Below are 13811 nucleotides of genomic sequence, written 5' to 3'. Positions count from 1 at the left end.
AGCTTAGCACTTTATTTCTAGGCCATGCCTAAGATAGGCTAGCTCCAGGTCAGCGAGAACTTCATTCTTGGCCATAGACTCCCTCCCGAGGGCTGTTCAGAGTTGGATACTCTGCTTCCTTAGGCCACATATACCTGCTTGCTGATGCTCACTCAGGCATGTGTGTTTGTACATACAAAGTTGAGTGCCTGCAGGTAAGGACCACTAGAGGTCCCTCTTAGAGGCTGTCCAGCTCACTGTCAGCAAGTCTTCAGCATATGCTAGAGCTTGAAGCCCATTGTACCCTCCAGAGCCCAGGGCTTCAGTTGTTGCTATGGTTCTTCAGTATGAGCCTGTTGTGAGGGAGTCTCTGTAGATTTTGATCTCTACTGGCCATTTGCCAGACCATTTTAGGAACCTAGGGACAGGCTGGGGGTAGTTGAACACATCTTCAAGTTCAGCACTCAGGGAGACCAAGGCAGGTAGATCTCTCTTGAGTTTGAGGCCAAGCCTGGTCTACATAGTAAGCTCTAGGTTAATCAAACTACATAGTGAGACCTTGTCTCAAGAACCCGACAAACACTAAGAACCGAGGGGCTGTCCCTGCACAGCTTGCCAGGGGCTGTTCCCTGCACAGCTTGCCAGGAACACAAAGCAGGCTCATGAGGGAAGCTCCTGTGGTGGACACCCCAGTGCTTGACTTGTGCTTGACCTGTGTCCTGATAGTCTCTGCTTTGGAAGTTGAGATGGGCAGAATTGGAAAGCTGCAATGTGTTCAAAAAGCATGTTTGGGCTCTCCTTGGGCAGCTTGAGAGATTGCAGGTATTTTTCCTCAGCCATCCTCTGTCAGATGTTTCTGCTCTTACTCAGGCTTCTCTGATGCAGCCTCCTATAGGCACAGGTCTAGGTCTGCTGCGTTTACCCTGGGAGGTTTTCCTTGAGGCAAGGTCATTTCAAAGGATGGGTACTGTTGCTTATGTTGTCAGCAGCAGCCCTCTCCTGCACTTCCCACAGCTAGGCTGGGGCTCAAGACTGATTTTCTAGAGCACCTTTCCTCTTGGCCGCTTCCCAGGAGAGCTGCCTCTCTTTTGTTTTAGTCTTCTTTTATTGCTTATTAACTTGTCTTGGCATTTAGGTAGAAAGCTTTGTTGATGCTACAAAGGAAAGGAGAAATAAATTTCAGATGCACACTAAATCGCCTGCACTGGAAAGACTTCAAAGCACTGTCTTGCTCCCAGGCATTTATGGTTTGGTTTTGCCTGGTCGTGGCCTTCTGGGTCACCCACGTTCTGAGCTTCATTTCCCTGACTTTTTTGTTGGTGTGTTTTCACAGACATAATGAAGCCTATACCTGGACCAACCCTACCTGCTGTGTACACAATGTCATCCTTGGGCAGCTATGGATAGAGCAGTATGGGATAGTGGAGATTGTAAATCACAGGTAACAGGCCCATCTGTGTATGCGGGATGGTGATTCTGAGCCATAGATGACAGGCCAGGCTGTCCATGGGAAGTCAGGCCAGGTGAGCTGACAGATGTGAAGGGAGCTGTCTGTCTGCACTCCTCCTATCTAGACTTCCAGCCCTGCATTCCTGTCCCTCAGCTTGAGTTCTTCCTGTAGTGGGGCCCCTAGGCATTGTGTCTGACTAGATTTAGTTCTGTCTAGTGTAGAGATAATCAGAAATGCCCCATATTGATTGATTGTCTTTTTCATTACCATTGTTAATTTCTCCGCAAATGTAAAGTGCACCAAAGAAGTGTCAGTGCTAGGTGGAAACATGGTGGCCATGCTTTTTTTTTTTTTAAAGATTTTATTTATTTATTATATGTAAGTACACTGTAGCTGTCTTCAGACACTCCAGGAGAGGGCGCCAGATCTCGTTACGGATGGTTGTGAGCCACCATGTGGTTGCTGGGATTTGAACTCTGGACCTTCGGAAGAGCAGTCGGGTGCTCTTACCCACTGAGCCATCTCACCAGCCCCATTTGCCATGCTTATGTGTCAGTGCTAGGTGGAAACATGGTGCCATGCTTATGTGTCAGTGTCAGTGCTAGGTGGAAACATAGTGACCACGCGGGAACATTAGGGCCTAGGCTACAGCTGAAGCTCATGACTTGCTGGCTTTGCTGTAGACACCTTAGTAATAATATAATTTATAAATAAAAAATTCAACCATTGTCTAGATGGACACTGAAGTGATATTTTAGTGAATTACCCAGTTGTGCAAACAGTCACCACAGGTCAGTTGCAGAGCCTTACAGTCACTGAGCAGAGCCTCCTTGTGATGTTCTCCATCACTCATGGCCTCCTTTCCTAGATGACCAAGTCCTTCTCTTTCCCCTGTTGGGAAGCCTGATTGGTTCTCTAGACATTTCACATCATAACTAATGCCTGTGTTTGTTTCCACAGAACTGGAGATAAGTGTATACTTCACTTTAAGCCTTGTGGATTGTTTGGGAAGGAACTTCACAGAGTAGAAGGGTACATTCAAGACAAAAAGTAGGTATACTCATTGATGCCCACTGGCTGTGTGTCTACAGTGTCCGGTGCTGTACCTACATGTGCTTAGACAGTGGTGTCTGTTCGGGGTGAAAAAGATGAGTGTTGAGTGTGACCTCAGGTGATAGGAGAGTAGAGTTTGTCCCCTCTGGAGGAAGAAGAGAAGTGACCTTAAAAAATAGACATTTTTGAGCGTCGCCGGGCATGGGGCCGGGCGGCCGCTGTGCCTCTGCTGCAGCGAATGTTTGCCTCCCAGACGGAGGGGGAGCTCAAAGTGACCCAGGTTCTCAAAGAAAAGTTTCCTCGAGCCACAACTATTCAAGTCACAGACATCTCAGGAGGCTGCAGGGCGATGTATGAAATTAAAATCGAATCGGAAGAATTTAAAGAGAAGAGGACTGTCCAGCAGCACCAGATGGTCAGTCAGGCACTAAAAGAAGAGATCAAGGGCATGCACGGCCTTCGGATATTCACCTCTGTCCCCAAGTGCTGACAGCTGACTGACTGCTCACGCTTAAAACCTGGGGTGCACTTTGCTCACAGCAGTATTTTAGAAAATCCCTGCCCACCTACAAAAGTATCTATTTTTTGTTCATAGACATTTCTATATTATAATTATGGAAGATATGTTGTCTATTTAGAGTTAATTAAATTTCACAGGTGCCTCCTGCTCAGAAAAAAAAATAGACATTTTTAATCCCAGCACTCGAGAGGCAGAGGCAGGCGGATTTCTGTGTTTGAGGTTTTTTTCTTTTCCATTTATTTTGTTTCTGAGCTGGCCTTGCTATGCAGTGCAGGCTGGCATCAATCTCACAGTCCTGCATCCACCTCCTAAATGCTGGGTTATAGCCTGGATCGCCTGCTCAGCTCTAGTGCTACAATCTTACAAACAGAACTGAGATGTTAGCATTCGCCCAGGAGTCGCCTCCCTATGGGTACCAACTTTACATATTAATAAAGAATGTGGACATCCAATGTTCATTTCATGGGTCTGCATTATTCCACTCTAAGCCAGGGCTTTACAGAGATTTTTGTGTAGAAAATGGCCAGTAGTGTATTTTCTGGATTTTTCTCCCATTGGTAAAATTATGTTCTGGATCTCAAATTTTTATTTATAACTAACCATGGTTCAGTAGTATAAGGCCAAGAGAGTCTTTCAAGCTATTGACATCTAGTTTTAACTTCAAAACAATACTTTTGTTCTCTCTGCTTATCTCTAGGAAACTAGAAACTCATCTATTTAAACAACCTGTATATTAATGTCAGACTTTAGGTTGATGAGAAATGTCAGAACATCACATGTATTCTGTAAAGGACACAGGTCCTATCATGGTCAGAATGGTGACCAAGGCATCTTTGGAGACTGGCCTGCCCATGGTTGAGGTAGCCTGATGATTTCGAGCTGATGGAGGAGGCTTGACCTTTGGGTTTTGTATCCTGAATCCAAGCACACTTTGCTTTTTCCTTTTCTTCTTGTTTTGTTTGTGTGTGTGATATATGCGTGTACATGTTTGTGCATGTGTGTTGTGAACATGTTTATGAACGTTCGTGTGGAAGCTTAGGTCAGTGTTGGCTGTCTCTGTCTATCATTTGTCTTTTGTTTGATCTTTGAACCTAGAGATCACTGATTGATCACTGATTTGGCCTGGCTGGCTGGCTAGCTGGCTCTGTCTCTGTCTTTGCCCCCCCCAGTACGGGTATTGTTCCGGGGATCTGAATTTGGGTTCTGGTGCTTCTGCAAAAAGCTCTCACTGAATCTTCTCCCCAGCCCCAAGCCAACTTTTTCCATGGAGGTAAAGAGTTACTTAAGGATCTGGGCTGCACTCCTGAGTTCCTGTAACCAACTCTACAAGTGCCCTGAGTGGCACTGTCCTGTCAGGGCACTTCCCAAGAAGCATGTAGCCAGTTTGTGCGCTTCCCAGACAGAGAGAGGCAAAAGGAGAAAGGCTGTCCTGCATGGACTCTGTTCACTTTGATATGAGGCAGAGTCTAACTGCTGTGGAGTTTTCCAGGAATGTGATTAGATGAAGAGAGCATTGATAACCAAAGAGCAAGCAAGTCATCATGTGACCTTGGGAGGCATTATGGAGAGATTTGATAGAAAAAAGGTCTGCAAGCCTCAGGGTACATGAAAACCCAGTGCAGTGCTTAAAAGCAACAGGCTGTGGGGGAGGCTCAGTGGCAAAGGCCGGACGCTGGCCCAGGCTCTGCATAGGTACTAGCAGCACATTTCATTTCATTATGTTTGTGCTTTTGCCCCTGTTTTCTAAGGCCCCAGGGACTCCCAGGCTTCTGTGCCTTCACTTTCCTCCATCTGGCATCGGGGATGGGCATACCTCTTCTCCAGCAGCGAGAATGAGGGCCTGAAACACAGAGTTCCTTCCTGCACTCAGTGCTGCTCTGCAGGAGATTGTTGGTAACTGTGTTTTAAACTCCTTTCTGCAGCAGGAAGAAGCTCTTTATCATGTATGGCAAGTGGACAGAGTGCTTGTGGGGCATTGATCCTGCTTCATATGAGTCCTTTAAGAAGCAAGAGAAGAGAGGTGACCATGCCAGGAAGGCCAAGATGGTGAGTGTCAGCTGCAGTGACCCTGCACAAGGTGGCCACGCCCTCCAGGAGCACTGTGCTTCTCTTCAAGAGGTGTATGTAGTGGGTGGGCTATGTCCAGACCAAACTGTCTTCTCTCTAGGTTCTGCTATCTGTTCAGAGGTGTTTGACTTTATTCTGTTTATGTTGTAGCTGCTGGAAACTTCCAGGGCAATGCAAGCCCTTCCACGTAGCCCTTTGTAATACAGCTCTCACTTTGCCTGAGTTAGCCGAGGCTTACTTAAGAAGTCAAGAGCATCTCATTTCTGTTTTTCCAGTTCTTGAGTTCTCAGTAATATATTCAGCAGTCAGGAAGTACTGGCAAAGCCTTTCCTCTAAGAATTTCAGAATACTGATGACTGTAAGTTATTCTTAAGCAGAATTAGAATTAAAAGTGATAGTTCAAAAGAGGTATCTTACTTTCTAGATTAAAAAAAATCAGGATGTTCTAAAGCAGACATGTTAAATGTTCAGTATTTATTTAACAAAAATGTTTGAACTTATCCAGGTATCTAGTTTTCTTTATGTTTTATATGCACTATTGGACATCTTTTCATAATAATTTTAGTTAGTTTTTTGGAACAGGGTTTCTCTGTGTAGTCCTGACGGTCCTGGAATGCACTCTGTAGACCAGGCTGGCCTGAAACTCAGAGATCTGCCACTCTCTGCCCTAAGAGTGCTGGGACTAAAGGTGTGTGCCATCACTGCCCAGTGGTAATTTTATTTTTTTAAAAAAGGAAAATTTCTTCAAGTGCGATAGTACACTTATGCAAACACAGGAGGATATCTGTTAGTTCCAGGGCAGCCTAATCTATACAGCAAGTTCCCAGCTATCCACAGTCTACACTGTGAGATTCCATCCAGAGAGAGAGATCCATGTAGCATGTTGAGTCTGCTGAGTGCTGTCTGGTGCCAGTCTCACTAAGTTCACTGCTTCTTGGATCATCTGGCAACAAGGGCCCACCCTTGCTTTGCTGTGGGCAGTTAGAAAGGCCCAGCCTTTCATCCTGGGTCCCTGGAGTTTTCACTCCACAGCTGTGTCCAGTAGCCGACTTTAAAGGCATATCAAACAGCTGTGCCTGTTAAAATGGGATGGGCTCATGAGCTTGCCCAGGAGAACAGATGGCACCAGGAGGCCTTTCGTCTCAGATGATGTGTTATGGGTCCAGAAGGTGGGCAGGCACATGGCCAAGCATGTGTGGAGGAGGACGGTGTTTGTACCTGCTGCTGTTTCAACCTGTGAGTCCCTTCTCTGTGAGGGTAGAAGTCCAGCCTGGTACAGCTCTACAGAAAGCAAAGCCACATAGACAGTTTGAATTTTTTCTCCTCTGTTAGAAAAGGCTGTGGCACTGCACAGGGGCTTGGGAGCAAGTCTATATATAAGTGCTCTGGGGACCAGTTTTCTGGCCAGTAGTCATACTGAGGTATCCTGTGTTTCAGGATGACGGCCCCGAGAAAGCTAACAGTGATGTGCCTGGTGATGTGGCGGACGATGTTCCTGTGGCACAAGAGACGGTGCAAGTCATCCCCGGCAGCAAGCTGCTCTGGAGGATCAACAGCCGGCCCCCCAACTCTGCTCAGGTCTGTTACCCCTGAGGCCGGCCCCCAACTCTGCTCAGGTCTGTTACCCTCTCTGAGGCTGGCCCCCCAACTCTGCTCAGGTCTGTTAACCTCTTTGAGGCTGGGCCTGTCTGCTGCAGCCTATTCCTATTTGTACCTTTCCAGTCAGGCCCACAATCTTCTACTTTGTTCTTGCATGTAGCCAACCAGCTTTCCCCAAGCAGACAGGCAGGCTCCATCACATCCCTGTAATCCTGCGGGCCCTTACTCCCTCGAGCTACCATGACACTTATGTTGTGGTTCAGCCTGAGAGTAACTTCTACCTCCTGCTATGCCTGTGTGGGACCTGGGAATAAGTGGGTATGGCAATCCACCTAGCATTCATATCTTGATGTAGAATTCAAGCCAGAATTCACTAGTGCTTGGTTATGCCTTCAGAGCTCTGTCCTGATCACATTTTATCAGGAGAGCTCCAGGGACTCGAGCAGCAGCTTAGCCTTAGGCGTGACTGTTGCTGTTCTCGGGGACCCAACTTCAGTTCTCAGCAAGCACTTGTGTCAAGTAGTTCACAGCTGCCTGTAACTCCAGCTCCTCGGAGGCGGAGCACCACTGGTCTTTGAGCATACTTGCAGCACACATGCACATAATTAAAAAATAAAAAAAAATCCAAGGTGTGGTGGTACAAGCCTTTAATCTCTGGGGAGTCAGAGGCAAGTGGATCCTATTAAACTATAAGTCTACAAGGTGAGTTTCAGGACAACCAGAGCTACATAGTGAGTTCCTGTCTCAAAACAAGCAAATAGAATTAACGAATGAACAAATGAATCAGTCAGTCAGTCAAACCAGGCAAGGGTGCCCACGCCTTTAGTTCTAGCACTCAGGAGGCAGAGGCAGGGGATCTCTCAGTTTGAGGACAGCCTGGTCTACAAAGTGAGTTTCAGGCCAGCAAAGGCTACACAGAAACCATGTTCTCAAAAAAGGCGGGAGTGGGGAGCTTCAGGGCTTGTGATGTAACTTAGTTGGGCAGTGGGCAGTGACATGGCTTCAGTGGGTAAGGGTGCTTGCCACCTAGCCTGACAACTTCAGTTTGATCTTTGGAACACTCATGGTAGAAGGAAGGAATCAATTCTTATAGGTTGTCCTCTGGTCTACATGCATGTATCCACACACGTAATGGCACATGTACAACCACACACGCACACAGAGTAAATAAGTATAAAAAGAACAAAGGCCCGCTTACCTGTGAATATGTTGCCTTGCTGTATTGGTTTGCTTTTATTGCTGTGATAAAACATTGACCAAAACTAATGTGGGGAGAAGAAGCTTACACTTCCAGGGAACAGCCCATTACTGAGGGGAGCCCAGGCACACACTGAAGCAGAGACAGTGGAGGAGCACTGCTTTCCAGCTCATTCCCACAGACTTGTCTAAGGCCACCCAGAGGAGGCATTTTCTTAACTAAGGGTCCCTTTTCCCAGATGACTGTAGCTTGTGTTAAAGTCACCAAAACGAAGCAAAACAAATGAAACCCAACCAGGATTCTCGCTGTGCCACTGTTATCTTTCACGACGGAATGAACTCATGGAACAGGATTTGTCTAGAAGAATAAAGCCTGTGTGGTGTTTGGAGAAATTTCTTTTTAGATGAATTCTCTTTCCTTTTTGGTTCAGTGTGCATGAAACCCTCATGCCTATTTGTTTGGTGGATCTGGGGTATTGGAAATGGCCTGGGAAAGATAAGAATGCACACTCGTGGGCACCACCATCACTGAGGGTACTGGGCAAGCTGATTCTAGGACAAGAGGCTGTGGTAATGAAGCAGGATTCTAAAAAGAGTCAGATGTGAGTTATGGCCACCTGAGGACCATGTAGGCAAGCCAGACAGATTCTCTAACACTTTCTTCTGTGGACCTCAGGTCAGGGATGATAGCAATATCTGCTGTCCTTTTAGTGACGTCAGTACCCCAGGAGTCACTTAAGTGGGTTGACTAGAGAACATTTACATTCCCTGTGGCCCTTGAGCCACATGCTCATAGATGATGTAAGAGAGAAGGCCACCTCGGGAGTCAGGATAAAAGTCTTTGCTGAATAGGATGCAGACACCCTCCTGTTGAGCAGGTGACACATGACTGTCTGTCATGGGTTTAGTGCAGCAATGGGCCATTTTCCTGCAGCCATGTGCAGTAGTGCTTCTGTGCTTCTCCTGCAGATGTACAACTTCACCAGCTTCACTGTGAGTCTCAATGAGTTGGAGTCAGGCATGGAGAAGACTCTGCCACCCACAGACTGCCGCCTCCGTCCTGACATACGCGGCATGGAGAACGGAAACATGGGTGAGTGCTGGGCCCTCAGAGGGCTCATGTGGGTAAGCTTAGGCCTGCTCTGTGAGAAGGATGCTCAGACCTTTTATCAAGACAGACTAACAGTGTGCTGCCTTCTAAAGACCGCGCTTTATGGAACAGCAAAAGGGAGGTGAACAGCTTATCTTCCAGCTAGCCACAGACCAGTCCTTTGTAAAATATTAACCTTAAAAATTAACGAAGCTGGGCGTGGTGGCGCACGCCTTTAATCCCAGCACTCGGGAGGCAGAGGCAGGTGGATTTCTGAGTTCGAGGCCAGCCTGGTCTACAAAGTGAGTTCCAGGACAGTCAGGGCTACACAGAGAAACCCTGTCTCGAAAAAACAAAAACAAACAAACAAACAGACAAAAAAAACAACAAAAAAAGAAAGGCGTGCCTGAGGATGGGGAGAAAGGCCTGAACGTCTGGAGGTCCACTCTCACCTGATCCATGCTGGGCAGGTGGTGCTTCTCCCTCCAAATCCACCCTCTCCTTCATCAGAAGCCACAGTTCATCTCGCAAGGTGAAGGTTCAGCAGATTTGGGATTCTTCTACCTTGGGGTCTGTCAGCTCACTGTTCCAGATACTTGCTTTCCCACTTGGGCTTCAGTGCCATTAAACTGCCCAGTACATCACAGAACACACTTGGAGGAACGTTGTACCCTCCTGGGATGCCTCCCATCTGCTTGTCCTGGAGAAATGCCCCTCACACATCTGGCAGAAACAAGTCACCCTTAACAGGTGGCCGACTGGAACCAGAGTTCACTCCCCACACTTTCTCATCAAAGTGGGACAAATCCTCTAGGGGTCAGGATGTGGGTCGGGCATGTCTGACAAGAGAGAAGTTTTAAGGGCTTGCTTATTTGCTTGTACCTAGATCTGGCCAGCCAGGAGAAGGAGCGGCTAGAGGAAAAGCAGAGAGAGGCCAGAAAAGAGCGTGCCAAAGAGGACGCAGAGTGGCGGACCAGGTGAGCTGGAACAAGAGCCTCACACACCTGGGCATGAAGAGGCCACATCACATCTTAGGCAGTACCAACTCACTCCTCCCTACACAACCTGTGGGTCCATAAAGAACCCTACCCTACCACTGCTATCTAGTGCTGTGACTCAACCATGTAATGAAGGCCGGAGTGTCTACTTAGCACATATGTTGCTTAAAATCATTTACAGGGAGTTGGCTGTCACAGAAGACATATTATCTCACCCCCAGGCCTTGCTGTCCTACTTCACAGCATTTTTGACCCAAAATAGTTTTTCAAATATGGCCAGTTTAAGCCTGAGTCTAGCTGTTCATTTAAACAGTTGGTGAGAGTTTTAATGTTGTTCCCACATTTATGCATTGTGGTAGGGTGGTGCATACATACACACAGATCACCTCCCCCCATGCACTGTGGTGCCAGGCTGAAGCCCAGGTCTCTTGCTGCCAGCCCACTGTGGCACCAGGAAAACCTCTACTGTGGGTATGAAGATGTAGCCCTAAAGTGGGCCCTCTGCTGATATGGGGATATGCAGAAGGTGTGCTATGACGCATGGGCCTACACCAGCTGCCAGGAGCTTTAGCCTCACTTCTGACTCAGGTTTCTTACATTGGTTGTCTTTTTCTTCAGTAGTCAAAGGACTATAATAATTAAGCATAAGCATGATACGAACCTGTATAGTGCATGTAAACATTTCTAGTCTTTTGTGAAAATCTTTGGATGTTTGAAACAGTTCACTTATCAGGTTGGTAGTTGGGTTTGGGGGGGGGGGTGTTTTTTCAAGACAGGGTTTCTCTGTGTAGCCCTGGCTGTCCTGGACTCACTCTGTAGACCTACTGGCCTCAACCTCAGAAATCCACCTGCCTCTGCCTCCCAAGTGCTGGGATGAAAGGCGTGTGGGCCACCACCAGCTGGCTCAGGCTGGTTGGTTTTTTTGTTGCTTTTTATTTTTAAGATGGGTTACACTGTTGTCCAGTCTTGAACTCAAGCACCTCCTGATCCTAGGCTGCACAGTAGCTGAGAGAGAGGATGCGTGTCGCTGCCTGCTAGGCTCCATTCCTTGTGTTCTTTATTTCTAGGTCATATTAACAACCATCTCCAATGACATTGGACTGGATTTTTGTTGTTTTATCTTTTTGTTTTTGGAGTTGGAGTTTCTCTGTGTAGCCATGGCTGGCTACTCTGTAGACCAGGCTGGCCACAAACTCAGAGACCTGGCTGCACTTGCACACACAACTCACCGAGCCTGGATTAAAGGCCTGTTTGTCTCTACTGTCCAGCCGGTCTGGGGTTTTGAAACAAGTTTTTCTCCACCACCTGGTCTGTGCCTTTCCTTTTGTGCTGTGATGAAGATGGGACCCAGAGCCTTCTGTGTGTGGCAGACACTTCACCAATTTGCCACTGTGCCAGGCTCTGAGACAGTTATTGATGCATGAGCTTCTGATTTAATACTGTGCCTTTGATGTGCATGTCTTTGTTCTAGAGAAAAACTTGAAAATAATCTTCTTTTATTGGTCTTCTAAAGTATTAAAAAAAAAAAAACATAAGCCAGATGTAGTGGCTTGCATCTCTAATTCTAGCATTCTGGAAGCTGAGACAAGAGAATCTGAATTTGAGACTAGCAGTGTTTCAGGCAAGCCTGAACTATAAAATGAGACTCTGTCTCAAGAAATAAATAATTACAAATAGATAATCCATGCTGGGTAGTGGTGGCACATAGATTTTATGCTAGCATTCAGGAGGCAGAGGCAGGCAGATTTCGGAGTTTGAGGCCAGCCTAGTCTACAGAGTGAGTTCCGGGACAGCCAGGGCTACACAGAGAAACCCTGTCTCAGAAAAACAAACAAACAAAAACAAAAAAAACAGATGATCCATTGTGAAAATGACTTTTTTCTTCATAAAAGATTATTACTGCTACTTTTTTTCTTTGTGGTGCTGGGGATGAAGCTCAGGACTTGTACCTGCCAGGCAAGTTGTTTGGTATAAAGCCAGCCTGTCACTTTTTTGGGAGACCCACAGAATGGACCCCTGATGACTGTAGTTGCCCCTGTTTGGTGGAGGGCAGCTGCAGGAGTGCAGCCTGAACCTGGTGAGGTACAAACTTCATGGGCAGCCTCTCTCTCTCCTCTGTTGTTGTCCATTCCTGTGGAGGACCAGGTGTTGGACTTGAGGTTTGTTGGGAGATAGTGATGTTAAGTGTGTGAGTGAGCATGGCCACAGGAAAGCTGGCTGGCCAGTTACTGTCAGGGATGGGGTTCCTCAAGCTGCATCTCTTCAGTGCTTACACTGCCGTGGGAAGGCTGACTGGATGGATCCTGCCGTCTGTTGACCACCTCCCTTGCATTGCAGGTGGTTCTCTCCAGGCAATAACCCCTACACAGGAGCTCCTGACTGGCTGTACGCCGGCCATTACTTTGAGCGTAACTTCTCAGATTGCCCAGACATATACTAAGTAAGACCTGTGAGCCCAGGAGCAGCCTTGGAATCCTCAAATAGCATCTGAGCTTTATGGTGGCAGACACCACAAATCATGGAGATAGCCTCGGACGTGACAGAGGCCCTCAGAGAGCCTCGGATTGCCCAGCGCTTCACTATGTTGCAGCCCCTTCATGAAGCTCCAGTTGGGTCTTTCTAGTCACTGAGGCCTCAGAACTTCACCGTCCTCTCCCAGGTGACAGAGTGCACAAGGCCAGCAGAGCTGGCAGCACACTCTGTTATAAAATGTGTAATGAAGGAAGACCCAGCAGAGCCTGTGTGTTCCACTCAAGGCTGTGGCGTGGGTTCTGGAAGACTTTCAAACCCAAACCCAAGAAGGAGGGGAGCATGGATCCTGAAAGTATCCTGTGGCCAGGGTCCCCTTCTTTGTGGAAAACACCGTGGAATGAAGTGACAAACCTCCAGATTCTGTATTTTCTACCAATCTTGAATAAGGTAAAGATTACTTTAGAAAATATTTAAATTGAAACTACTTGAATTATCTGCTAAAGTGCAGCAAACACATAATCACCACTGTGTACCGTCCAAACAAAGTGTCCCCGTGCCAAGCCAGAGTGGCAGGAACACTGTGACTTAGATGAGGAACCCCCAGGGCCTCTCCAGCCTCGAAGGCCCTGCCTCAGCCACAGCACTCCATAGCTTCACTGTCACTGTGGACCACACCTGTCTCTAAGGTCATTTCTTCACTCACCTCGCCTGTGTGCCCTCCCTGCTCCCCCAGAGTCTTGTGTTTGGTTCCCCAGTGTGCATGTTTCAGTCCAGGCAAGTTACATTCGGTTGTGTGCAATAGAAGGTCAGAAGCAAGATCTACTTACCTGGTGTCATTAAAATTGTTTTAACACAAGTAGGTGTGTCCACCTCTGCATTCCTATCACATGATGGACTTAATGTAAAAGTGGTGACACCAAGGCTCACAGTGGCGCTCTTTGCATCAAAGATAATCTACTGTGTACACACCTGTGCATTCATATAGTGTGAGTCACACCAGGCACTTGTAAATGAGAAGGTATGATCACTATGTCCAAGCTTCCAAACTGCCTCTGTCATTAAAACACTTTGAAAATCCAACATGGGTTGAAGGTTTGATTTTATAGCTGTGGAAACTAAAAACAGGTGTTTCTGTGGCAGCCAGGAGACCTCCCAGGACTAGCGTCTCTGCTCTATCTACTGAGGTCTCTAACAAACCTTCTGATGGCTCTGAGATACGCATGGCTGAAGGTTTTGGCTTTGACATCTTTCCAAGAGGAAATTGTGAAGTGTCTGAGACAACAGGGTAATCTGTGTTTGTCTGAGGGGGACATTTGCTGTTCCAGACCATGGCAGTGTTCACACAGCTCATTACCCCAAATTGAAGACTACAAGTCTAAGGCACAC

The 13811-nt window shown here is 47.1% G+C and overlaps 1 protein-coding gene across 3 annotated transcripts in view; it reads left to right on the top strand.

The window, feature by feature from the left end:
- Positions 1–13505, top strand: part of Osbpl2 (oxysterol binding protein like 2) — a 45667-nt gene extending 32162 nt beyond the window's left edge. For all 3 annotated transcript variants that reach the window (XM_085831700.1, XM_085831706.1, XM_085831690.1), the window contains exons 8-14: positions 1313–1420; positions 2390–2479; positions 4925–5048; positions 6507–6647; positions 8835–8958; positions 9842–9932; positions 12291–13505. In XM_085831700.1, coding sequence (XP_085687826.1) covers positions 1313–1420; positions 2390–2479; positions 4925–5048; positions 6507–6647; positions 8835–8958; positions 9842–9932; positions 12291–12393 — 781 coding nt within the window. In that variant the 3' untranslated portion in view covers positions 12394–13505. The remainder of the gene's footprint in view (positions 1–1312; positions 1421–2389; positions 2480–4924; positions 5049–6506; positions 6648–8834; positions 8959–9841; positions 9933–12290) is intronic.
- The last annotated feature ends 306 nt before the right edge of the window (positions 13506–13811 follow it).

Source organism: Mus caroli, unplaced genomic scaffold (genome assembly GCF_978045245.1).
Source record: "Mus caroli unplaced genomic scaffold, Mus_caroli_1 scaffold_2, whole genome shotgun sequence".
NCBI lineage: Eukaryota > Metazoa > Chordata > Mammalia > Rodentia > Muridae > Mus > Mus caroli.
The sequence above is the reverse complement of the archived record's forward strand: the minus strand, read 5'-3'. Positions and strand labels throughout refer to the sequence as shown.